Source organism: Pleurodeles waltl, chromosome 6, assembly GCF_031143425.1.
Source record: "Pleurodeles waltl isolate 20211129_DDA chromosome 6, aPleWal1.hap1.20221129, whole genome shotgun sequence".
Classification (NCBI taxonomy): Eukaryota; Metazoa; Chordata; class Amphibia; order Caudata; family Salamandridae; genus Pleurodeles; species Pleurodeles waltl.
The window spans coordinates 1,081,445,337-1,081,470,615 of NC_090445.1; the positions used below are offsets into that span (position 1 = coordinate 1,081,445,337).

The following is a 25,279-nucleotide window of genomic DNA, read 5'->3' on the forward strand; positions in this document are numbered from 1 at the left end:
GGTGAACGTGTGTGGTGTAGACCATGTGGCTGCCTTACATATTTCTTGCATTGGGATGTTTCCTAGAAAGGCCATGGTAGCACCTTTTTTTCTGGTTGAGTGTGCCCTTGGTGTAATGGGCAGTTGTCGTTTTGCTTTAAGGTAGCAGATTTGGATGCATTTAAATATCCATCTGGCTATACCTTGTTTTGATATTGGGTTTCCTGCATGAGGTTTTTGGAATGCAATAAATAGTTGTTTTAGTCTTTGATGTTTTTCGTTCTGTCAATGTAGTACATTAATGCTCTTTTGACATCTAATGTATGTAGTGCCCGCTCAGCTACGGAATCTGGCTGTGGGAAGAACACTGGTAGTTCCACTGTTTGATTTAGGTGGAACGGTGAAACAACCTTTGGTAAAAATTTAGGGTTAGTCCTTAGGACGACTTTATTTTTGTGTAGTTGTATAAAAGGTTCTTGTATTGTAAACGCCTGAATTTCGCTTACTCTTCTTAGAGATGTAATGGCGATGAGAAATGCAACCTTCCAGGTTAGGAACTGTATTTCGCAAGAGTGCATGGGTTCAAAAGGTGGACCCATGAGTCTTGTTAAGACAACATTTAAGTTCCATGAAGGAACAGGTGGTGTTCTTGGTGGTATAATTCTTTTAAGACCTTCCATGAATGCTTTAATGACTGGTATCCTATATAGGGAAGTTGAATAGGTAGTCTGCAGGAATGCAGATATTGCCGCAAGGTGTATTTTAATGGAAGAGAAGGCTAGGTTAGATTTTTGTAAGTGAAGCAAGTAACCCACTACGTCCTTTGGAGTTGTGTGGAAAGGTTGGATCTGATTATGATGGCAGTAGCAGACAAACCTCTTCCATTTACTTGCATAGCAGTGCCTAGTGGACGGCCTTCTGGCTTGCTTTCTGACGTCCATACATTCTTGGGTAAGTTGTAAGTGTCCGAATTCTAGGATTTCAGGAGCCAGATTGCTAGATTCAGCGATGCTGGATCTGGATGTCTGATCTGTTGGTTGTGTTGTGTTAACAGATCCGGCCTGTTGGGCAATTTGATGTGGGGTACTACTGATAGGTCTAGCAGTGTTGTGTACCAGGGTTGCCTTGCCCAAGTTGGTGCTATTAAAATGAGTTTGAGTTTGTTTTGATTCAATTTGTTTACCAGATAAGGAAGGAGAGGGAGAGGAGGAAAAGCGTAGGCAAATATCCCTGACCAGTTCATCCATAGGGCATTGCCTTGGGACTGCCTGTGTGGGTATCTGGATGCGAAGTTTTGGCATTTTGCGTTCTCTCTTGTTGCAAACAAGTCTATTTGAGGTGTTCCCCAGAGTCTGAAGTAAGTGTTTAGAATTTGGGGGTGAATTTCCCATTCGTGGACCTGTTGGTGATCTCGAGAGAGATTGTCTGCAAGTTGATTCTGGATCCCTGGAATAAACTGCGCTATTAGGCGAATGTGGTTGTGAATTGCCCATCGCCATATTTTCTGTGCTAGAAGGCTCAACTGCGTTGAGTGTGTCCCCCCCTGTTTGTTTAGATAATACATTGTTGTCATGTTGTCTGTTTTGACAAGAATGTATTTGTGAGTTATAATTGGTTGGAAAGCCCTTAATGCTTGAAAAACTGCTAGCATTTCTAGGTGATTTATATGCAGTTTTGTTTGATGTACGTTCCATTGTCCTTGTATGCTGTGTTGATCGAGGTGTGCTCCCCACCCTGTCATGGAAGCATCTGTTATAACGCATTGTGGCACTGGGTCTTGGAATGGCCGCCCTTTGTTTAAATTTATACTGTTCCACCATAGAAGCGAGAGGTAAGTTTGGCGGTCTATTAACACCAGATCTAGAAGGTGACCCTGTGCTTGTGACCATTGTGATGCTAGGCACTGTTGTAAGGGTCTCATGTGTAGTCTTGCGTTCGGGACAATGGCTATGCAGGAAGACATCATGCCTAGGAGTTGTAATATCATCTTTGCTTGTATTGTTTGTGTTGGATACATGCGTTGTATGATCTTGTTGAAATTTTGAATTCTTTGTGGACTTGGAGTGGCTACTCCTTTTGTTGTGTCTATTATGGCTCCCAGGTATTGTTGTACTTTGCACGGCAAAATGTTGGATTTTGAAAGTTGACGGTGAAACCTAGTTTGTAGAGGGTTTGTATGATTTGATTTGTGTGTTGTAAGCACTTTGTTAGTGAATTGGTTTTGATTAGCCAGTCGTCTAGATACGGGAATACATGTATTTGCTGCCTTCTGATGTGTGCAGCCACTACTGCTAGACATTTTGTAAAGACTCTTGGTGCGGTTGTTAAACCAAAAGGCAATACTTTGAATTGGTAATGTATTCCTTTGAATACGAACCATAGGTATTTCCTGTGCGACGGATGTATTGGTATATGGAAATATGCGTCTTTGAGGTCTAAGGTTGTCATGTAGTCCTGTAGTTTTAGCAATGGTAACACTTCTTGTAGCGTGACCATGTGAAAGTGGTCTGATTTGATGTAGGTGTTTAGTATTCTGAGGTCTAGGATTGGTCTCAGTGTTTTGTCCTTTTTTGGTATTAAGAAGTACAGTGAATAGACTCCTGTGTTTGTTTGTGTGTTTGGTACTAATTCGATTGCATTCTTTTGCAATAGTGCTTGAACTTCTATTTCCAGGAGTTCGGAATGTTGTTTTGATAAATTCTGCGCTTTTGGTGGTATGTTTGGAGGGAATTGTAGGAATTCTATGCAATAACCATGTTGGATAATTGCTAAGACCCAAGTGTCTGTAGTTATTTCCTCCCATGCTTTGTAATAATGACCTATTCTTCCCCCCACTGGTGTTGTGTGGAGGGGGTGAGTGACATCTGAGTCACTGCTTGGTCGTAGGGGTTTTGGGGCTTTGAAATTTTCCTCTATTCCTAGGGAATTGCCCTCCTCTGTATTGGCCCCGAAAGCCTCCCCTGTACTGTCCCTGGTAGCTGGACGGAGTTGCCTGCGAGGTGCTGGCTTGTGTGGCCTGACCCCGAAACCCCCCTCTAAAGGGTGTCTTGCAGAAGGTGCTGTAGGTTCCTCTGCTCTGCGGGGAGTAGAGTGCGCCCATGGCTTTAGCAGTGTCAGTGTCTTTTTTAAGTTTTTCGATTGCCGTGTCCACTTCTGGTCCGAACAGTTGTTTTTCGTTGAATGGCATATTGAGCACTGCCTGCTGTATCTCTGGTTTGAACCCAGACGTTCTTAGCCATGCGTGCCTTCTAATGGTCACAGATGTATTAATTGTTCTTGCAGCTGTGTCTGCTGCATCCATAGAAGATCGTATCTGGTTATTTGATATGTTCTGCCCTTCCTCAACCACCTGCTTTGCCCTCTTTTGTAGTTCCTTGGGAAGATGCTCGATGAGGTGTTGCATCTCATCCCAATGGGCTCTGTCATAGCGCGCAAGTAGTGCTTGAGAGTTAGCGATGCGCCACTGGTTTGCAGCTTGTACTGCGACTCTTTTCCCAGCTGCATCGAACTTGCGGCTCTCTTTATCTGGGGGTGGTGCATCCCCAGATGTGTGGGAGTTGGCTCTTTTCCGAGCTGCTCCTACTACGACGGAATCTGGTGGCAGCTGTGTGGTGATGAAAACAGGGTCTGTAGGAGGTGCCTTATACTTCTTTTCCATCCTTGGCGTTATTGCCCTACTTTTGACCGGCTCCTTGAATATTTCCTTTGCGTGCCGAAGCATACCTGGCAGCATAGGCAGGCTTTGGTAGGAGCTGTGGGTGGAGGAGAGGGTGTTGAATAAAAAGTCATCCTCGACTTGTTCTGAGTGAAGGTCTACGTTGTGGAATTGTGCTGCTCTAGCCACCACTTGAGAGTATGCTGAGCTGTCTTCTGGTGGTGAGGGCTTTGTTGGATATGCCTCCGGACTGTTGTCCGACACTGGGGCGTCATATAAGTCCCAAGCGTCTTGATCCTGGTCACCTTGGCTCATGGTGGTGTGAGCCGGGGAATGTGACGGAGTTTGCGCTGGTGAGACGTTAATTACAGGTGGAGGAGAGGGTGGCGGAGTCACCTTTTTCACCATTTTTGTTTGTGGCGCCTGGTCTGTTTGAAACTCCAGTCTCCTTTTTCTCCTAATAGGGGGAAGGGTGCTTATTCTTCCCGTTCCCTGCTGTATGAAAATACATTTTTGCGTATGGTCCACTTCAGTGGATTGCAGCTCTTCCCCAAACCTATGCTTTCACATCTGAGAGGACAGTGATTGTTCCTCTGTATAAGAGCCTGGACCTGGGTCGGTTACGGGTTGTTTTGGCACCGAAACCCTGCCTGTATCTCTTTTCGGCTCCGAGGTGGCTTTTTTCTTTTTTGGCGTCGAAACCTCTCGGCGTCGATCGTCGTCGGTGCCGCTGTCTCGGCGTCGAGCCGCTTCTACACCGCTATCTCGGTGTCGTTGCTTTTCTCCAGCACTTTCTCGATCCCGAGAAGGCTGCGTGCCGGTGTCTCGACCGGAGTCGGACGATCTCGGCACTGTTTTGGCCTTTTTCTGTGCCGATGGTCGGTCACCGAATTTATGGGTGGAGCCATGGCCTGGTGGCAGTGGCGTCCCCTGGGCCTTATCACTTTTCTTCTGTGTTGTTTTCGACGTCTTACTCACGGTTCTTTGATCGTCGAATTCCTCGGAGTCCGATTCGTGGATCAAAAAGGTTTCTTCTTCCTCCTGTTCCTCGAACTCTCGGTGCGCTGTCGGCGTGGACGCCATCTGAAGTCTCCTGGCTCGACGGTCACGGAGTGTCTTTCTGGACCGGAACGCACGACAGGCCTCGCAAGTCTCTTCACTGTGCTCAGGCGACAGGCACAGGTTACAGACCAAATGTTGGTCTGTATACGGGTATTTGTTGTGGCATTTGGGACAAAAACGGAACGGGGTCCGTTCCATCGAAGTTGTTCGACACGCGGTCGGGCCGACCAGGCCCCGACGGGGGATCGAAAACTACCCCGAAGGGCACCGGAGCGCGTCAATCTTCGATGCGGTGTTGACTCTAACTAAGCCGATCCCGAACGCAACAATACCGACGAAAATCTTCCGATATTAACTAACTTTCCGTTCCGAAACTCGAAGCGACAGGAACACGTCCGAACCCGATGGCGGAAAGAAAACAATCGAAGATGGAGTCGACGCCCATGCGCAATGGAGACAGAAGGAGGAGTCACTCGGTCCCGTGACTCTAAAGACTTCTTCGAAGAAAAACAACTTGTAACACTCCGACCCAACACCAGATGGCGAGCTATGCAGAACATGTGTATCTACAGCGACAGATGCCATCGAACCTTTGGTATCTTCATAAAACTGAACAGTTTGAGACGGTTCCACATAACTGGGAGGGGTGACAGTAGGTGAGGAATCTACATCTGGATTGAGTCTCTGTCAAAGGAAAATGTTACTTACCCAGTAGACATCTGTTTGTGGCATGTAGTGCTATAGGTTCACATGTTTTGCATGAGTCTGCCATCTAGGGTTGGGTCCCGAGTGTTGCAAATTGCCTTTTAATAATCTTTTCGAGTCACGAGATCAAGGGGTGACTCCTCTCGGTGATACTGCACATGGGCATTGAGTCCTTTGTTAGACTGTTTTCCCACAGACAGGTGAAGTAAGGAGTATATATATAGTAAGTGAAAGATGTCACTGCAGTGTATATATACAAAATGTATATAAGAATACCACTAGAATGACTACAGGCTTCTGGGGAGGAGGGAGGGTGCATGTGAATCTACATCACTACATGCCACAAACAGATGTCATCTGGGTAATATTTTCCATTCAATTGCATGTGTGGCTGAAGATACACATGCTTTGCATAGCCTGTAATGCAGTCCCCTCCAAGTAGGCAACGGCTAGTCTGTAGGAGTTGGAGTGGTTTGAGAAAGTATCCTAAGCACAGCTTGACCAACATTAGCTTGTTTCCATGCTAAAACATCCACACAATAGTGTTTAGTAAATGTATGTGGTGTAGACCAAGTAGAAACTGTACAAATATCAACTACTGGAATGTACCTAAAAAGAAGCCATAAACACTTTTTTTTCTAGTGTGATGCACCCTAGAAATAATAGGCAAATGTCTTAGCTTTAAGATAACAACTTTGGATACACTTCACTATCCGTTTGGCTTTACCGTTTTTTGAAATGGGATTGCCTTTATGAAGCATGGAGAATGCTACAAAAACCTGTTTGGATTTCCTAAACTGTTTAGTTCTTCCAATATAATACATTAGAGCGCTTTTAATATCCAGTGGGTGAAGAGCTCTCTCTGCAACTGAGTGTTTGGTGGAAAACGCAGGAAACTCAATTGACTGATTAATACAAAATGGTGGAAGCACTTCTGGAAGGAATTTAGGATTTGACTTTATCTTTATGTAATTGGAAGAATGGTTCTTCTAAATTTAATTTAGAGGCTGTATTTCACTTACACATCCTAAAGTGATAGCTACCAAGAAGGCTACCTTCCATGAAAGATACTGCAAAAAACAAGAATGCGTGGGCTCAAAAGGTGGATGCATGAGTGTAGTAAGAACAACATTTAGGTTCCAAGATGGGACTGGGGGAACCCTGGGCAGAATGACTCTTGAGACCGTCCATGAAAGCTTTAATAACTGGAATCCTGAATAAAGAGATATGTTGTCTGTTCTGAAGGTAAGCAGCTACTACTGCCAAATGAAGTCCAATAGATGAATATGCTAAGTTTGCCTTTGGTAAATATAGCAGGTAAAAAACAATGTCCTAGGTTGACAATAGCAAACAAAACGCTTCCATTTTGCAGCATAACACTGTCCAGTTGTAGGTTTACCTGTCTCCCTAAGAATTTCCAGACCTTCTAAGGGGAGATTCAAATAACCAAATTCTATGACCTCAGGAGCCATAACGCAAGATTGAGTGTCTTGGGATCTGGCTGTTTATTTTGACCGTGATTTTGAGTGAGAAGGTCCAGCCTGTTGAGAAGTTTCTCATGAGGAACCACCGGCAGATCCAACAGTGTAGGGAACCAAGGTTGACGTGCGCCCATGTGGGAGCTACAAGGATCATAGTGAGTGATGTTTGTCTCATTTTGTGAACTAGAAATGGAGTGGGAGAGGTAGAAAACCATAAACAAATTACCCAGACCAATTCATCCATAGAGCACATTGCCCTTGGACTCAGGGTGTGGGTATATGGACGCAAAGTTTTGGCATTTTATATTTTCTGCAGTGGCGAAGAGGTTTATTTCTAGTGTTCCCCACCCTTGAAAATACTGATGAAGTACTTGGGGGTGAAGTTTTGCTGCATCCTGCTGAGAAGGTCTGCAAACTGGTTGTCCATCCCTTCCCTGGGAGATACTCTGCCAGTAAGTGAATGTGGTGGTGAATTACCCATTTCCAAATTGCCTGGGCAAGAAGGGACAGCTGAGAAGACCGAGGTCCCCCCGTTTTTGCAGGTAATACATAGCTGTCATGTTGTCTGTATGAACTAGAACCTCTTTGTAGGAGAGTTGAGGGAGAAAAGCTTTGAGTGCTAGAAAGTCTGCTATAACTGCAAATAATTGATATGAGACTATTGTTGAGCTGGATCCCATAAACCTTGTATTGTGAGGTTTGTCGGGATGTGCTCCCCAACCTGTCTGTGATGCATCCGTAGGCAGAGTGACCTGAGGCACAGGATCTTAAAAGGGCCACCACTTGGAAAGGTTGGTGGGATTCCACCATTGCAGAGAGGGGTGAGTCTGGCCATCCAACAACACTAGATCTTGGAGATGACCATGTGACAGACTACTGACGAGGTAGACAATGCTGTAAGGGATGCATGTGTAGTCTGGCATGTGGAACGATGGCAATACATAATGCCCTCGCCCTTAATAACTGCATCACTGTTCTCAGTGTGTAAGAGTGGTTTTGCTGTAGCTGTGAAAGGAAAGTCTGAAAAGCAAGAAATTGCGCTGGGTTTGGATATGCCAAGGCAGACTGGGTATTGAGAACTGACACCAGATAGGGCTGTATCTGTAGAGGTTGCAGGTGGGTTTGAGAAAGTTGACTGTGAACCCCAGAGTGTGGAGAAGGTAAACTGTGGTTTGAGTATGACGCTGACATTGCTGGCTGGTATTAGCTTTGATGAGCCAATTGTCCAAATGGAGAAAGACATGTATGTGTTGTCTTCTGAGGAATGCCACAACTACTGCAAGATACTTTATGAAGACCGTGGGAGCGGTTGTCACTCCAAATGGTAAAACCTTGAATTGATAATGGTTCCCCGCAATGACAGATCTAAGGTAATTGTGATGTGCAGGGTGAATGGGAATCTGAAAGTATGCGTTCTTGAGATCTAGAGTGTCATGAAGTAGCCCTGCTGTAAAAGGGGAACAATATCTTGCAAAGCAGCCGTATGGAAACTTTCTGAGCGAATGTATAGGTTGAGTGGTCTGAGATCTAGGATTGGTCTTAGTGACCCATGCTTCTTTGGGATAAGGAAGTATAGCGAGTACAATCCTAAACCTTCCTTGAAAGGGGAACTGGCTCTATAGCCCCTTTGAGAAGGGATTGTACCTCTTCTTGTGAAAGAACAAGATGGTCTTGTGAAAGTCCTGTGAACACGAGGGGGGGGGATAAGTGGTGGGGTAGAAATGAGCATTAGGCACTAGCCATGTTGGATAATTGATGGAATTCTCTGGTGATATTGCACCCTTGTTGATAAAAATGCATGAATCTTCCCCCTCCTGGAGAGGTGTGAGCCGATGGAAGGTGTAATTAGTCACTGGCATGTAATGAAGGCAGATCGTCTAGAGGTGGATGCCTTTCATCAGCCTTTATTGTTCACACCTCTGATTGAACCTCTAAAGGAACCTCTATGATCAAAATGGGTGCCTTGCTTAGTTTGTGTGGTGATGGTCAACCCTGTGGATAAACTGTGGCTCAATAATAGGTGGCGGAGATTGTGGAGGTGGTACAGGAGAATGTGGTGGAGAAGACGGAGGTTGAACTGCAGCCTTGTCCTGTGGTCCTCCACCTAAAGAAAAAAAAAAAATCTCTAGAGAAGGGTCCAAAGTCTCTTGGAAAGTAAGTTTCCTCCTAACAGGTACAGGAGGAGAAGCAATCATTTGTTCTGTTCCCTTTTGAACATGGAGCTGGCCCTGACCACTTTGTTGAAGGATGCCTAACTGTCAGAACAAAAAGTTACTTACCTTCGGTAATGCCTTATCTGGTAGAGACAATCTGTAGTTGCAGATTCCTTACATTTGAATTCTCACCAGGTGTCAGACTGGATTCGAAAGAGGACGGGTGGGTCATTACGGAATCTGCAACTAGATATTGTCTCTACCAGGTAAGGCGTTACCAAAGGTAAGTAACATGTTCATCTGATAGAGACTCCCAGTGGTATATCCCTTAACTTTGATTAGATACCCAAGCAATACCATCCCCGGAGGTCGATCTGCGAACTAAGATCATACTAGAAAGTCTTGCAGGAACAAATAGGCAAAGTGCCCAGACCCGACTGTCCAAGAAAAAGTGTTTGGTAAAAGTGTGCAGAGATGCCCAAGTTGTCACCTGACAGATATCAAGGACTGGAACTCCGCCTGCTAACGGAATGGTCGCAACTTTAGCTTGGATGGAATGAGCACACAAACCCTGAGGGTGTTGCTTTTTGACCACTGTGTAGCAGATCTCAATATAGAGTATGCGCCATCTGGAGATGGTCAGCTTCTGCACCGTCCAACCTTTCTTCGCACTCACCTAACCTACAAAAAAGTTGGTCATCCACCCGAAACTCTCTTGCGGGAGTAAGGTAGAACTCCAACGCTCTTCTAGGGACCAGGTGGTGGAGTCTCTCCTCTTCTGTTGAAGGATTTGGGTGTGCGTAAAAAGTATGCAAGTCGAAGGACTGGTCGACATGAAAGGGCGTAGCCACTTTTAGCATAAAGGAGGCACTGGGGTGACGCACCCTTAGATGGAAAGGTAGGGCGGCTTAGTTGATAATGCTGCAAGCTCTCTCACTCCATGCAGATGTAATGGGCACAAGAAAGGCTCTTTCTACAGTGAGAAGCCTGAGAGGACAGATGTGGTGAAAGGAGCGTGCATCACAAATTTCAAGACCATATTCAAATCTCTAGGAGTATGGGTTCAGGTTGCAGTAACCCCACCCCCTCTTTTCCACCCAACACACATTTAGCCTGGTTTTTGATGTAACTCTGACTGAAGTGCACTGGGTTCCTACTAACTAGGTTGCAGGAAAGTGTCATCTTTCTGGCATAGTTGTTCCCACTTTTTGCCTGACTACTAAGCAGGACCCCAGTGACTGTGCTCTCGCCCCTAAATATAGTTGTTGGTTACATTTCACACACACAATTGGCATACTGGTGCACCCATTAAGTTCCTAATATATGGTACCTATGTACCAGGGCATTGGTACACCAGGGGTTCCCTACTGGCTGCAGCATGTATTATGTCACCCATAGGAGCACATGCAAACTGTGACTAATGGGCTGCCATTGCATACACCCTTTCACTGCCAAACCGAACGACTGCACTTAGACTTTATAAGTCACTCTGGTACAGCCTTCAGCCCAAAGGCAGAGTGCACGTCCCCCCAAATGTGAGGGTTCCCCTGCATGAGTAGGATACCCCTGCAGACGCCAGGCCAATTCCTGGACTCTATGCAAGGGGAAGCTATCTAAAGATATCTAGTGGACACTGGTCAACACCAGTGGCCTAACTACATAATGGCTTCTCCGAACCTAGGCGTGTTTGATAGCAAACATGTGGAAATCATACAACCACACCAATTCCAGTGTTAGTTGCATAGTATCATGTGCCCTGGGGATCCTCCAGTTTTGTCTGTGCAGCCTTATGGGGTCCAGCAGCCAGCTTGCGCTGCTGACCCCAGATACAGTTCTGCCCTCTAGCTGGTGAGCCAGGCTCAGGCCAGAGGAGCAGAACAAATGATTTCGGGCAAGGGAGAAGTGTGACTAGCTCCCCCGGTGTATAAGGTATCTAAGGGATGGGGTGGGATGGCCTCTGAGTGCCACAAGACTACTTTGAAGGGCACATTTGCTGCCCTCCTTGCATAATCCAGATTGTACCACTTCAGGAACCCAAGGTTTGTGTAGCAAAACTACACAAAGACCAGGGGAGTGACCACCCCGCTGTCCAGCTCTTCCCCTAGGGAAGTACACAGAGCTCTGTCAGGTTTCCACTGAACTCTGCTATCTTGGGAACAAGATAGGTAGAAGCCCCTGGGAACATCTGACTGGTTAAGCCAGGTAAATGATGTCCCTGACACCCTCTGATAGGTGAGTCAAATCAGAGTGACCAACCCCCTTTTAGGGTTAATTAAGAGCTCCCCTGTGGGTGGGTCCTCGGATTCGTTGAGCAAGATTCTCCAAAGAACTCTCTGCAAAACCTCTTCTACTCCTGGCCTCAGGAGCTGCATGTCTGCTTTGGTACCGCAACACCTGCTTCTGTTGGGAAGGATCCCACTGCTCCATTGTTTCTCCGGATCATGCAAGAATTCTGCAACATCCAAAGCTGGGCATCCTCCAGGGTCACCAGAATTGGAAGCACAAAGGAATATCCATTGGAGTGATGGAGTCACTCCCCTGCAATGCAGGCACCCCAAGACATCAACCGGCTGGTGAAGTCTGCTGTTTCACGAACATGGAAAGGCTCTGCTTCACAGGTGGTTAATCTGTGGCTTCCTCTAGGTCCTGTTTGTCTTCTGACCTACTTGGGAAACTGTGTGCCCCTGGTTCTGCCACAGGGAGGCTTTTCCCTACAGTGAGTCACTGTCTGACTTCCGTAGAATTGGAAATGGTTTATGTACGGAAATGCATCCTTGGCATGGCTACCCCCTGACTTTTTGCCTTTTGCTGATGCCAGTTATGATTGAAAGTGCGCTGGGACCCTGCTAACCAGGCCCCAGCACCAGTGTTCTTTCCCTAAACTGTACCTTTGCTTCCATGGCCATGGCACTCAGATAAGTCCCTTGTAAATGGTACCCCTGGTACCAAGGACTGATGCCAGGGAAGGTCTCTAAGGGCTGCAGCATGTCTTGTGCCACCCTGGGGACCCCTCACTCAGTACATGCACACTGCCTCACAGCTTGTGTGTGCTGGTGGGGAGAAAATGACTAAGTCGACATGGCACTCCCCTCAGTGTGCCATGCCAACCTCACACTGCCTGTGGCATAGCTAAGTCTCCCCTCTAGCAGGCCTTGCAGCCCTAAGGCAGGGTGCACTATACCAAAGGTGAGGACATATGTGCATGAGCACTATGTACCTACAGTATCTAAGCAAAACCTTAGACATTGTAAGTGCAGGGTAGCCATAAGAGTATATGGTCTGGGAGTTTGTCAAACACAAATTCCACAGTTCTACAATGGCTACACTGAAATCTGGGAAGTTTGGTATCAAACTTCTCATCACAATAAATGCACGCTGATGCCAATGTGGAATCTATTGTAAAATGCACCCAGAGGGCATCTTAGAGAGGTCCCCTGAATACCAGTCCGACTCCTAGTGTTAGGCTGACCAGTTTCTGCCGGCCTGCCACAACCAGACGAGTTGCTGGCCACATGAGGAGAGTGCCTTTGTCACTCTGTGGCCAGGAACAAAGCCTGTACTGGGTGGAGGTGCTTCTCACCTCCCCCTGCAGGAACTGTAACACCTGGCGGTGAGCTTCAAACGCTCACCCCTTTTTTTTACAGCGTCACAGGGTATCCCAGCTAGTGGAGATGTCCGCGTCTCCAGCCACTGCCCCCACCTTTGGCGGCAAGGCTGGAGGAGATAATGAGAAAAAAAAGTAGTCACCACCCACCAGTCAGGACAGCCCCTAAGGTGTCCTGAGCTGAAGTGACCCCTGTCTTTAGAAATCCTTCATCTTGAGATTGGAGGATTCCTCCAATAGGATTAGGGATGTGCCCCCCTCCCCTCAGGGAGGAGGCACAAAGAGGACATAGCCACCCTCCAGGACAATAGCCATTGGCTACTGCACCCACAGATCTAAACACACCCCTAAATTTAGTATTTAGGGGCCCCCAGAACCCAGGAAATCAGATTCCTGCAACCTGAACCAAGAAGGACTGCTGACCTGAAATCTCTGCCGAGACGACAGAGATGACAACTGTTTTGCCCCAGCCCTACCGGCCTGTCTCCTGACTCGAAAACCTGCAACAGCGACGCATCCGACAGGGACCAGCGACCTCTGAAGCCTCAGAGGACTGCCCTGAACCAAAGGACCAAGTAACTCCCGTGAGCAGTGGCTCTGGTCAACAACAGCAACAACTTTGCAACTTTTTTACAACTTTTTAAAGACTTCACCATTCCTGCAGGAAGCGTGAGACTTCACCCTCTGCACCAGACACCCCCGGCTTGAGCTCCAGAGAACCAACACCACAGGGAGGACTCCCAGGCGACTGCGACCTCGTGAGTAGCCCGAAACTACCCCCCTGGACCTCCACAGCGACGCATGCAGAGAGAATCCAGAGGCTCCCCCTGACCGCGATTGCCTGTAACAAGGGACCCGACGCCTGGACCAAGCACTGCACCCCCAGGACCAGAAGGAACCGAACTCCAGTGCAGGGGTGACCCCCATGCGACCCTCTGCCTAGCCCAGTTGGTGGCTGGGCCGAGAAGCCCCCCTGTGCCCTGCCTGCACCGCTAAAGTGACCCCCGGGTATCTCCATTGAATCCAATACAAAACCAGACACCTGCTGTGCACACTGCACCCGGCCGCCCCTGTGCCGCTGATGGTGTGTTTTGTGTGCCTACTTGTGTCGTCCCCCACCAGTGCTCTACAAAAACCCCTGGTGTGCCCTCTGAGGACCCGGGTACTTACCTGCTGGCAGACTGGAACCGGAGCACCCCTATTCTTCATAGATGCCTGTGTGTTTTGGGCTCCTCTGACCTCTGCACCTGGCCGGCCCTGAGCTGCTGGTGTGGTAACTTTGGGGTTGCCTTGAACCCCCAACGGTGGGTTGCCTATGCCCATGAACTTAGACCTGTAAGTGCTTTACTTACCTGATAATCTAACCATTACGTACCTCCCCCATGAACTGTTGATTTTTGCACTGTGTCTGCTTTCAAAATAGCTTTTTTTTTTTTTTACTAAAACTGTGTATGCTATTGCTCTAATTCCCTGTCATTTTATGTATCTACTTCAAATCTTGAACTTGTGGTTCTAAAAATAAATTGCCAAAATATATTTTTCAATATAAAAACCTATTGGCCTGGAGTGAGAGTGAGAGTGAGAGTGAGTGTGTGTGTGTAACAAATGCTTAACACTGCCCTCTGATAAGCCTAATGCTCGACCACACTACCACAAAATAGAGCATTAGAATTATCTAATTTTGCCACTGTCTTACCTCTAAGGGGAACCCTTGGACGCTGTGCACACTATCTCTTACTTTGAGATAGTATATACAGAGGCATCTTCCTACACTTCACATCCCTCTGGATAAGCTTTATCTGCTCGCCTCTGCTACTCCTAGAGAGCTTTTGCTATCTGGACATCTATTCACTATCACTAAATGTTTACTAGACTCAGTATAGGGTGCCACACCATAGGTGTACACCATAAACTGGGCCAGCCTCCTACAAATGAAAAGTGAGCTTTTTGAGATACACTAAAAGGAGCCTGTTGCCTGACAGGACCACACCACAGAGAGGGTAATGGCTCAACATGTGCCAAGGACAAGCAGTTGCCTTAAAGATTTTTTTGGGGAGAGCACCCTCTGCATCCTATCAAGCTCCAAGTTTGCTTCTCCTACTCAAGACTCCAAGATCGGGGGTCCATTCAAGGAACAGGGTTCCGCCAGCAAACTGCATGCACTAACACTGCACTCAAAGTGCAATCATCTGAGCTAAAAGGCAAGGTCCAGGTGAGCTACCATGGAAGTAGAGGAGGCACTATTAGATTTAGGAGGGAAACAAACAGATGACCCTCTGAATGCCAGGACCACTGACATTTCATCACTGAGAAGGGAAAGCAGTAGTATCTTTGAAGGAGATGGGACCCATGCAATCCAATCTAATGAGAACCAATTAAGGAGATAAGAATGGAATAGGAGCAGTGACCCTGGGTTACAGGCACAATCTTGTCAAGGATTCTACGTTACAGAGACAGCCTTGCTAGAGTCAGTACAGTATAAATAGGAAACAGCAGGGGGAACCACAGAAGTTTGAAGTGTGATCTGGATGGGTGTTCCTTATTCCACCTCCAGACACACAGCTAGCATCCTTACGAAAAGGAGGATCAAATGAGGTAGGAGAGGGAACCACTGTGGCAGGCAGTTCCAGAGTTATGCTCTTTCTTCCAACTGCAGGAGGATGAGCTCTCATCCTTAAAGTTCTCCTGGGAGTAGATTCCCCCACTAACGTAGAAAGGCACAAAGAAGGATAAAGAAAAATTACTGTGACTTGTAACCACAGATTCATTCTTTTAGATGTACAGGGTAGGAGGAAGCACCTGCTGTACAGAATTGTGCCATCGAGAACGAGATGTCTTACTTTGGAAACTGACACTTTAATGTTAAACAAGAAGCAAACAGATCATTACAACTCCAAATGGTAAAGCGTGAATAAGAGGAAGAGAGTTTATGTATAAAGGCTCATCCCCTACAATTCTGATGCAGAAAGACTAAGCATTTGAGACAGTTGAGTGCAGCATCAACTCACCGTTACTGGGAATGGAGCAGCTTCATATGGTGATGGAAGTTGAAAATTCCACAATAAAGCAAAGCATAGAACTACTTAACCTTGGGGGCCTGGAAGTCATTTTGAACAGCCTTTGAATTCCTGGCTATACTTTAGGAGCTGAAGGTTTCATGATAAACAGTGACTTAAAGTTGCATCACTCTCACCAATGTGAAAAATACCCATTTTGCTCATTATGACTTGCAACAAACAGAATCAGAAAACAGACTGCCTGACAACAATTTTGAACAAATTTGAACTTCACTGCAGAGAATTCTCATGCTGATGTATGTTAGTATAATAGTTCTTGCATGGAGAGTCACATATATTAAGATTGAAATGGGTTAACTTGGTCCTATGTCAGTCAGAACTCTTCTGCAGCGCAAATGATTAAAAATATATGTTTGCAGTCTTGTTTTTCAGCACTGTATTTTTAAGAAAGCATGGACTAAATTTACTGCCATGAAGTGGAAGTCAGTTTGCGACCTAAAACTGCTCAGAGGAAAAACATTCTTCATCGTGAAGTAAGTGAGGCTTGTTCAGAAACAGTATACCTAATTGGGGGCAGAGGTGGGGATGTTTAAATAAATTACATAACTATGGTGTGGGGGAAGGGCTCATTACTTGGAAGTAAAGCAAAACCACACTTTAGGTTGTCTGACAGATTAAGAGTCACTCACAATATTAGGCTGGTCCTAAACAGCATCAATGTAATATGCACAATATACATTACATTCAATATCAAACCAAAAAGTACATAAGACATAATGAATGATGTCTTATGTACGCACAGATGTAAGCTAGATGTTCAACATAGTCAAATCCAACAGTGATATGTGCCCTTCTGTTGCACAACATGATGATAGTGTAAACTCAAAACTTACTCAGCTGAAAGAGTTTAGTGAAGAATTTAAGGACACGATTGCAGAATTTTGCTGAAAGATTGACATTGGCTGTTGCCATCATGATCTGGACCAGCTCCCCACTACAAAAAAAAAAAAAAAAGAAGAAGTAAAACATTTTATTTAAGCATTCGCTTTCAAATAAAAAGGTAGGAAAATTAGAAAGTGTTCCTTACCCTGTAAGCATCTGTTTGAAGCATATAGTGCTGCAGATTAATGCACTTTTGCAGATGTTTGCAGTTTTTTTCTTCAAAGAAGTCTCTTGAGTCACAAGAATTGCTGCAACATTTGCTCCAGTCAAGAATGTCCATGGGCAAGGACTTCATGTTAATTTGCATAGTGTGTGAGATGGTGTACGGAGTGTCAAATCTTAGACTGGTGCACCTTATATATTGTGTAGTACTACCTGAATAATAAAAGAAGAGCTCTACAACCATCACAAGCTTCCGGGAAGAAGGGTGGGTGCATGTGAATCTTCAGCACTACAAAGTAAACTTTTCAAATCATAGCTTGAGTGCCTTTGGATACACATGCACTAGATTGACTATAAATCAGTGCCCTCCATAAACAGTAACTTGCGAGTTATGGACAAACATATATCACTTTGCCGCATCAGGGGCCCTTGTAATGGGTCAACATGCTTCCTGCAGAAGTCATATATTCCTGGGTAAAATTTAGATAGTCACATTGTATGACCTCAGGTGCTAGATTGCCAGGTTCAGCTGACTGGGGCCAGGGTGACTGATATGGCCTTGTCATGAGAAGTTCCAACCTCAGCAGGAGGTTTTCATAGTTTCATAGTGGCTGATGGACATTCTAGGTGCATGGACCACTAGTGCAGCCTGGTCCAATTTGAAGATATGAGGGTGAGCATCAAAGAGGTTTGTCTCATTTTCTTAATTAAAAACAGCAGGAGTAGAAAAGGAAAAAGGTGTATGCAAAGATCACTGACTAGTTCATACATGGTGCACTGTCCATGGATTGCGGGTGTGAGTAGGTGGAAGCAAAGCTTGGACATATTGCATTTTCGAAGCTGGTGTGGAGGTCACGTGGGGGTTGCTTGCCTCAACCCTTGAAGTACATGTCTAGGACTTCCAGATGGAGTTCCCAGTCTTGGACTTGTTTAGGAGTCCTGCTGAGCAGGTCAAAAAAGTTGTTGTCCACCCCAGGAGGATGTTCTGCTAGGCGTTGTATGTTGCAGTGGATAAATAAATGCCAAATCCCCTGTACTATCGCTGACAGCAGACAAGAGTGTGTGAGGCCATGTTTCTGTAAGTAGTACATGGCTGTCATGTGGACAGTCATGACTAGGACTACATTCCCTCAAATGGCATGGAAAACTGAGGGCTAGGTGAATGCTAACAATTCTAGGTACTTGGTGTAGCAGTGATTGTATTCTAGGGCTTAAATTGCCCTGCACAGTCATGGTGTTGAGATGCACACCCCAGCTTGTAAGGGAAGAGTCTGTGGTAATGGTCACCTGCAGAATCAGGTCTGAGAAAGGCCGGTCTATTCTACCAATGCAGACCAGTGAGTGCTGGCTGTTACCAAAAGCAGAGCTCCCCACTGATGCTCACACTGACCATTGTATAGGAAGGTACTCTTATAGGGGACACGTGAAGCCTGACAAGGAGAACTAATGGAGATGCACAAGGCAAGGAGGCCCATTTCAGTCCTTGACTCGAGACAACTGGCCTGAATAAGAGGTAGCCGTTGCAGCAATGCTAACTTAGTTGGGATAGGCTTTGCCTGGGCTGTCTTCAGCACAGATCCTAGAAAGGGCTGAATCTGATGAGCTTGAATGTGGTGGCATTTACAATGAATCCCAAGTTGTGGAGCAGGAAAATTACTGCTTTAGTGTCAGCTAAGAACTGCTGACTGTTGCAACACCTGATCAGCTGATTGTCGAAGGAAGGGAAGATCAGGCCATGCACCACCACCGATTCAACTCCAGAGTCGAAGTCAAGAGGCAGAACAGGCACAGAGGACAAGGCCACAGGTGAAGATGCAGTCAGAGCACTCGCCACCTCCTTAGGGCCCGAAGGCGCTCCAGAGGGATGAGAGGACCCAAAAATGGTATGCAGGGATGAGTAGTAGTCGCACATTTGGACCAGCGTCACCCCAGCACCGGGATCTGGCGGAAGGGAAGAGATCAACTCAAGCACAGACTCCACAGGAGGAGAGGTGCACGGGGGCACATTATGCCGAAGGGGACGCAGATGGGCCACCGGATGTCGAAGCCGTATGTGGAACACTTTTGGAGCGCTCCCGAGACCGCGAGGAAGAAGATGGACTCAGACATCTCTGAGATGAAGATGTTCCGCCCACGCGGCAAAGAGGTTCATCCAACTCTCCATTAAGGACTTGGGCTTCAGTCAATGACAGGCATCATGGTGAGTGCCCAGACCCCACAAACACACCTAATGGGGGTCTGTGACCGACATTTGTCAAGCAAAAGGACCCACAGGGCTTAAACCCTGAAGGCATATACACTATAAAAATTAAGATTACAGAAAAATACCCATAAAAACAGGGTGCAAGGCCAAAAGGCCCAGAGGTAGCAGCACTCGGGATCGCGTTGCTGCGTGGAAAAGAAGAAGCAGACATCAGTGTGTTAGAGGAGGGGCAGTAAGGACTCCGCTGACGTGTCCAGGGACGAAGTCGCTGCAAAGTCGTTCAACGCCCTCTACCAATGCGCAGAGGTACTGCTGAGGAAAAATTTCCAGATCCAGTCTGGCGCCTGGGGAGAATTCTAAGATAACGAATCTGCAGCTAGTTGTCTCTATCAGATAAAGGATACTTTATTTCAGCACTACTACTAAACTGAAATTGGTATATCTCCCTCTGGAGATATTACATACAATACACATAAAATAACCATCAGAAATAGCATAGAAATATACAGGGCCCCAAGGAAGGGCCAAACCATATTATAAAAATGTGGAATGTGAAAGAGTGACTTCAGTCAAAGTAAATGTGGTGGTTAGCTAGGGGCAGGAAGGAACACTAAGTACAGTAAGTCACTTACCCACCCAGTTGTTCCGTAGGCTAACACGTAGTAGTGGTTGGAGTTTGTAGAATTCAGGACCCTTCATAGTGGACCCTGTGGAAACCAGCAGGCAAAAGAATGGATGAAGAGTGCCCCTCCTCCAGGATTCCCAGAAGACAGGAGTACCTACACCAGGGACCTGGATGCAGAGGGGAAAAGGGACTCTCAAGACTGCGGATGCCTTGTATTGTCCAGCTGCTGTCACGACCCGTAGACCAAGCCAATGGAATCCCCCTAAATCTTGTATTTAACAGCTTCCCTGAACCCAGCTTGCCAGATTCCTGGCGACCTACTAGAAGACGGACTGCTAAGCTGAAACCCCCAGCAGAGAAGAAGGAAGACGACAACTGCTTTGGCCCCAGCCCTACCCGCCTGTCTCCAGCTGCAAAAAGACCAGCAAAAAGACCAGCAAAAAGACCAGCAGGCCCAACTACCTCTGCCAAATCCAGAGGCCTGCCCTGCACCCAAAAGGAGCAAGAACTCCTGATGACAGTGGCCCTGCCTGAAGAAACCTATAACTAAGGACTCCCACCTCACTCAAGATGCGAGAGTCCTGATCCCTGTGCACCAGACACTCACGGCCATGTCCAGGTGGTTCTCCCAGCAAGAAGGGATCACCAGGTGTAGGAAAATACCACTGTTGGCATGGTTATCCCCTAACGTTTTGCCTTTTGTTGATGCTAGTTATGATTGAAAGTGTGCTGGGACCCTGCTATCCAGGCCCCAACACCAGTGTTCTTTCCCTAAACTGTACCTTTGTCTCCACAATTGGCACAGCCCTGGCACACAGATAAGCCCCTTGCAAACAGTACCCCTGGTACCAAGGGCCCTGTGGCCAGGTAATGTCTCTAAGGGCTGCAGCATGTCTGCCACCCCGGGGGCCCCTCACTCAGCACATGCACACTGCCTCACAGCTTGTGTGTGCTGGTGCAGAGAAAAAGACTAAGTCGACATGGCACTCCCCCCAAGAGCGCCATGCCCACAAACAACTGACTGTGGCATAGTTAAGTCACTCCTCTAGCAGGCCTTACAGCCCTAAGGCAGGGTGCACTATACCACAAGTGAGGGCACAGCTGCACGAGCACTATGCACCTACAGTGTCTAAGCCAATTCTTATACATTTTAAGTGCAGGGTAGCCATAAACAGTATATGGTCTGGGAGTTAGTCAAACACGAACCCCACAGTTCCATATTAGCTACACTGAATACTGGGAATTTTCTAATCAAACTCCTCAGCACAATAAATCCACACAGAGGGCGTCTTAGAGATGCCCCTGTATACCAGCCGAACTACTAGTGCTGGCTGACCGGTTCCTGCCAGCCTGCCACATTCGGACTGGTGCCTTTGTGCACTCTGTGGCCAGGAACAAAGCATGTACTGGGTGGAGGTGCTTCACACCTCCCCCTGCAGGAACTGTAACACCTGGTGGTGAGCCTCAAAGGCTCAAGCCTGGTGTTACAGCACCCCAGGGCACTCCAGCTAGTGGAGATGCCTACCCCCTGACAGCCACCACTTTTAGCAGCAAGTCCAGAGGAGATAATGAGCAAAACAAGGAGGAGTCACCCTCCAGCCAGGACAGCCCCTAAGGTGTCCAGAGCTGAGGTGACCCCTGCCTTAGGAAATCCTCCATCTTGCTTTGGAGGATTCCCCCCCTCCCCCGAATAGTATTAGGGATGTGCCCCCCTCCCCACAGGGAGGAGGCACACAGTGTCTGTAGCCACCCTCAGGGACAGTAGCCATTGGCTACTGCCCTCCAGCCCTAAACACACCCCTAAATTGAGTATTTAGGGGCAACCCTGAACCCAGGAAACCAGATTCCTAACGACCTGAAACAAGAAGGATTGCAGACCTGAAAGCCCAGAAGAGACAACAAATGACTTAGCCCCAGCCCTACCAGCCTGTCTCCAGACTTTAAGAACCTGCAAAAGTGACACATCCAGCGGGACCAGCGACCTTTGCCAACTCAGAGGACTGCCCTTCACCCAAAGGAATAAAACTACCGTGGACAGTGGCTCTGTCTGAGCAAAAAAGAAACAACCAACTTTAAAGGGACTCCAGAAGCATGAGTCCCCAAAACTGCACTGGACACCCCCTGGTCGTGTCCAGAGCAACCAACACTGCAGAGAGGACCCCAGGCAATTCCAACAACGCGGACACCCTGAGATGACCTCCCTGCACCCCCATGGCGGCACCTGCAGAGAATCCAGAGGGTCCCCCGGACCGTGACTGCCCGGTAAGAAAGAACCGGACACCTGGAAAAAGCACTGCACCCGCAGCCCCCAGGCCAGACAGAAACCAACTACTGGTGCAGGAGTGACCAGCAGGCAGCCCTCATCGTTGCAGAGTTGATGGCTGGCCCGAGAAGCTCCCCTGTGCCCTGCCTGCATCACCAGAGTGACCCATGGGTCTCTCCATTGATTTCAACCTACCACCGGACACCTACTTTGCACACTGCACCCGGTCGCCACAGTGCCGCTGAGGGTGTATTTTGTGTGCCTGTTTGTGACCCCCATTCTCCCCCAGTATTCTACAAACCCCTCTGGTCTGCTTCCCCAGGAGGCAGGTACTTATCTGCTAGCAGACTGGAACAAGCCTGGTAACAAGGAACCAGATGCCTAGACCAAGCACGGCACCCGCAGCCCCCAGGACCGAGAGGAACCACCTACCAGTGCAGGAGTAGCCAGCAGGCGGCCCTCTTCCTAGCCCAGTCGGTGGCTGGCCCGAGAAGTCCCCCTGTGCCCTGCCTGCATCGCCTAAGTGACCGCCTGGTCCCTCCATTGCTTTCAATAGCAAACCAGACGCCTACTCTGCACACTGCACCCGGCTGCCCCTGTGCTGCTGAGGGTGTGTTTTGCTACCTGCTAGCAGACTGGAACCGGAGCACCCCCGTTCTTCATAGGCACCTATGTTTTGGGTCCTCCTTTGACCACTGCACCTGACCGGCCTGGTGTTGCTGGTGCAGTGACTTTGGGGTTGCCATGAACCCCCAATGGCAGGCTGCCTATCCCCAAGAGAATGACTGTGTAAGTGCTTTACTAACCTCAGAAACTTAACCAAACTTACCTCCCCCAGGAACTGTTGATTTTTAGTGTCCACTTTTAAAATAGCTTATTGCCATTTTAACCAAAACTGTGTGTACTATTGTTTTAAATCAAAGTTCTGTACTTACCTGTGTTAAGTACCTTGCATTTTATGTACTTACCTCAAATCTTGTGGTTCTAAAATAAATTAAGATATTTTTCTATATAAAATCACAATCACAATCCTGGTGTAGGAAGTTGGCTCTGTATATATTATCTCAAAGCGAGAGATAGTGTGCACAGAGTCCACGGGTTTCCCCTTAGAGGTTGATAGTAGCAAAATTAGATATTACATTTATATTTTGTGGTTGTGTGGTCGAGCAGTAGGCTTATCAGAGGGTAGAGTTAAGCATTTGATGTACACACATAGGCAATAAATGAGGAACATACACTCAAAGACTTAACTCCAGGCCAATAGTTTTTACAAAGAAAAATGTATTTTCCTAATTTATTTTAGAACCACAAGTTCAAGATGTGAAGTAAATACATAAAATGCAAGGTACTCCACACTGATAAGTTAGGAACTTTGAATTAGAGCAACAACATATACAGCTTTTGTTAAAATGGAAATAAGCTATTTTAAAAGTAGACAGTGCAAAAATCACCAGTTCCTGGGGGAGGTAAGTATTGGTTAGTTTTGTCAGGTAAGTAAAGCACTTACAAGTCTAAGTTCCTGGGCATAGGCAGCCCACCGTTGGGGGGTTCAAGGCAACCCCAAAGTTACCACACCAGCAGCTCAGGGCCGGTCAGGTGCAGAGGTCAAAGAGGTGCCCAAAACACATAGGCATCTATGGAGAACAGGGGTGCTCCAGTTCCCGTCTGCGAGAAGGTAAGTACCTGTGTCTTGGGGGGGCGGGGGTGTTGGTTGTAGAGCACTGGTGGGGACAAAAGTAGGCACACAAAACACCCTCAGCGGCAGAGGGGTGGCCGGGTGAGGGACCTGGGGGTCACTCTAGCGGTGCAGGCAGGGCACAGGGGGGCTTCTCGGGCAAACCACCGTCTAAGGGTAGGCAGAGGTTCGTCTGTGGGTCATTCCTGCACCGAGGTTCAGTTCCTTCTGGTCCTGGGGGCTGCGGGTGCAGTGCTTGGTCCAGGCGTCTTGTCCCTTGTTACAGGCAGTTGCGGTCACACGGAGCCTCTGGATTCTCTCTGCATGCATCGCTGTGGGGATCCAGGGGGGTCGTCTTGGGCTACACATGAGGTTGCAGTTGCCTGGGAGTCCTCCCTGTGGTGTTGGTTCTCTGGAGCTTCAGCCGGGGGCATCGGGTGCAGATGGAGAAGTCTTACGCTTCCGGCGGGAAGAGTGAAGTCCTTTAAATGTTGCAAGAAGTTGCAATATTGTTGCTGTTTGGTGAGCAGAGCCGCTGCTCACAGGAGTTTCTTGGTACTTAGGTTCAGCACAGTCCTCTGAGGCTTCAGAGGTCGCTGGTCCCTGTTGGATGCATCACTGTTGTAGTTTTTCAAGTCAGGAGACAGGCCGGAAGGGCTGGGGCCAAAGCAGTTGGCTCCGTCGTCTCTGCAGGGCTTTCAGGTCAGCAGCCCTTGTTTCAGGTTGCAGGAATCTGATTTCCTGGGTTCTGGGGTGCCCCTAAATACTAAGTTTAGGGGTGTGTTTAGGTCTGGGCGAGCAGTAGCCAACGGCTCCTATCCTGGAGGGTGGCTACACCCTCTTTGTGCCTCATCCCTGAGGGGATGGTGGGAGGGGGGGGGGCACATCCCTAATCCTATTGGGGGAATCCTCCAAAACTAAGCTGGAGGATTTCTAAAGGCAGGGGTCACCTCAGCTCAGGACACCTTAGGGGCTGTCCTGACTGGTGGGTGACTCCTCCTAGTATTTCTAATTATCTCCTCCAGCCTTGCCACCAAACGTGGGGGCAGTGGCCGGAGGGGCGGGCATCTCCACTAGCTGGGATGCCCTGTGGCGCTGTAACAAAAGGGGTGGGCCTTTGAGGCTCACCGCCAGGTGTTACAGTTCCTGCAGGGGGAGGTGAGAAGCACCTCCACCCAGTACAGGCTCTGTTCCTGGCCACAGAGTGACAAATGCACTCTCCCCATTTGGCCAGCAACTCGTCTGGTTGTGGAAGGCCTGCAGCAACTGGTCAGCCTAACACTAGAAGTCAGATTGGTATTCAGGAGGCATCTCTAAGATGCCCCCTGGGTGCATTTTACAATAACTTCCACACTGGCATCAGTGTGCATTTATTGTGCTGAAAAGTTTGATACCAAACTTCCCAGATTTCAGTGTAGCCATTATGGAACTGTGGCGTTCGTGTCTGACAAACTCCCAGACCATAAACTCTTATGGCTACCCTGCACTTACAATGTCTAAGGTTTTGCTTAGACAATGTAGGGGCATAGGGCTCATGCACATATGCCCTCACCTGTGGTATAGTGCACCCTGCCTTAGGGCTGTGAGGCCTGCTTGAGGGGTGACTTACCCATGCCACAGGCAGTGTGAGGTTGGAATGGCACTCTGAGGGGAGTGCCATGTCGACTTAGTCATTTTCTCCCCACCAGCACACACAAGCTGTGAGGCAGTGTGCATGTGCTGAGTGAGGGGTCCCCCGGGTGGCATAAGACAT

At 47.7% G+C, this 25,279-nt stretch overlaps 1 protein-coding gene across 17 annotated transcripts in view; it reads right to left on the reverse strand.

The window, feature by feature from the left end:
• Positions 1-25,279, reverse strand: part of UBR4 (ubiquitin protein ligase E3 component n-recognin 4) — a 1,862,787-nt gene that overhangs the window by 1,248,779 nt on the left and 588,729 nt on the right. For all 17 annotated transcript variants that reach the window (XM_069240131.1, XM_069240143.1, XM_069240141.1 and 14 more), the window contains exon 31: positions 16,550-16,650. In XM_069240131.1, the coding sequence (XP_069096232.1) occupies positions 16,550-16,650 (101 nt within the window). The remainder of the gene's footprint in view (positions 1-16,549; positions 16,651-25,279) is intronic.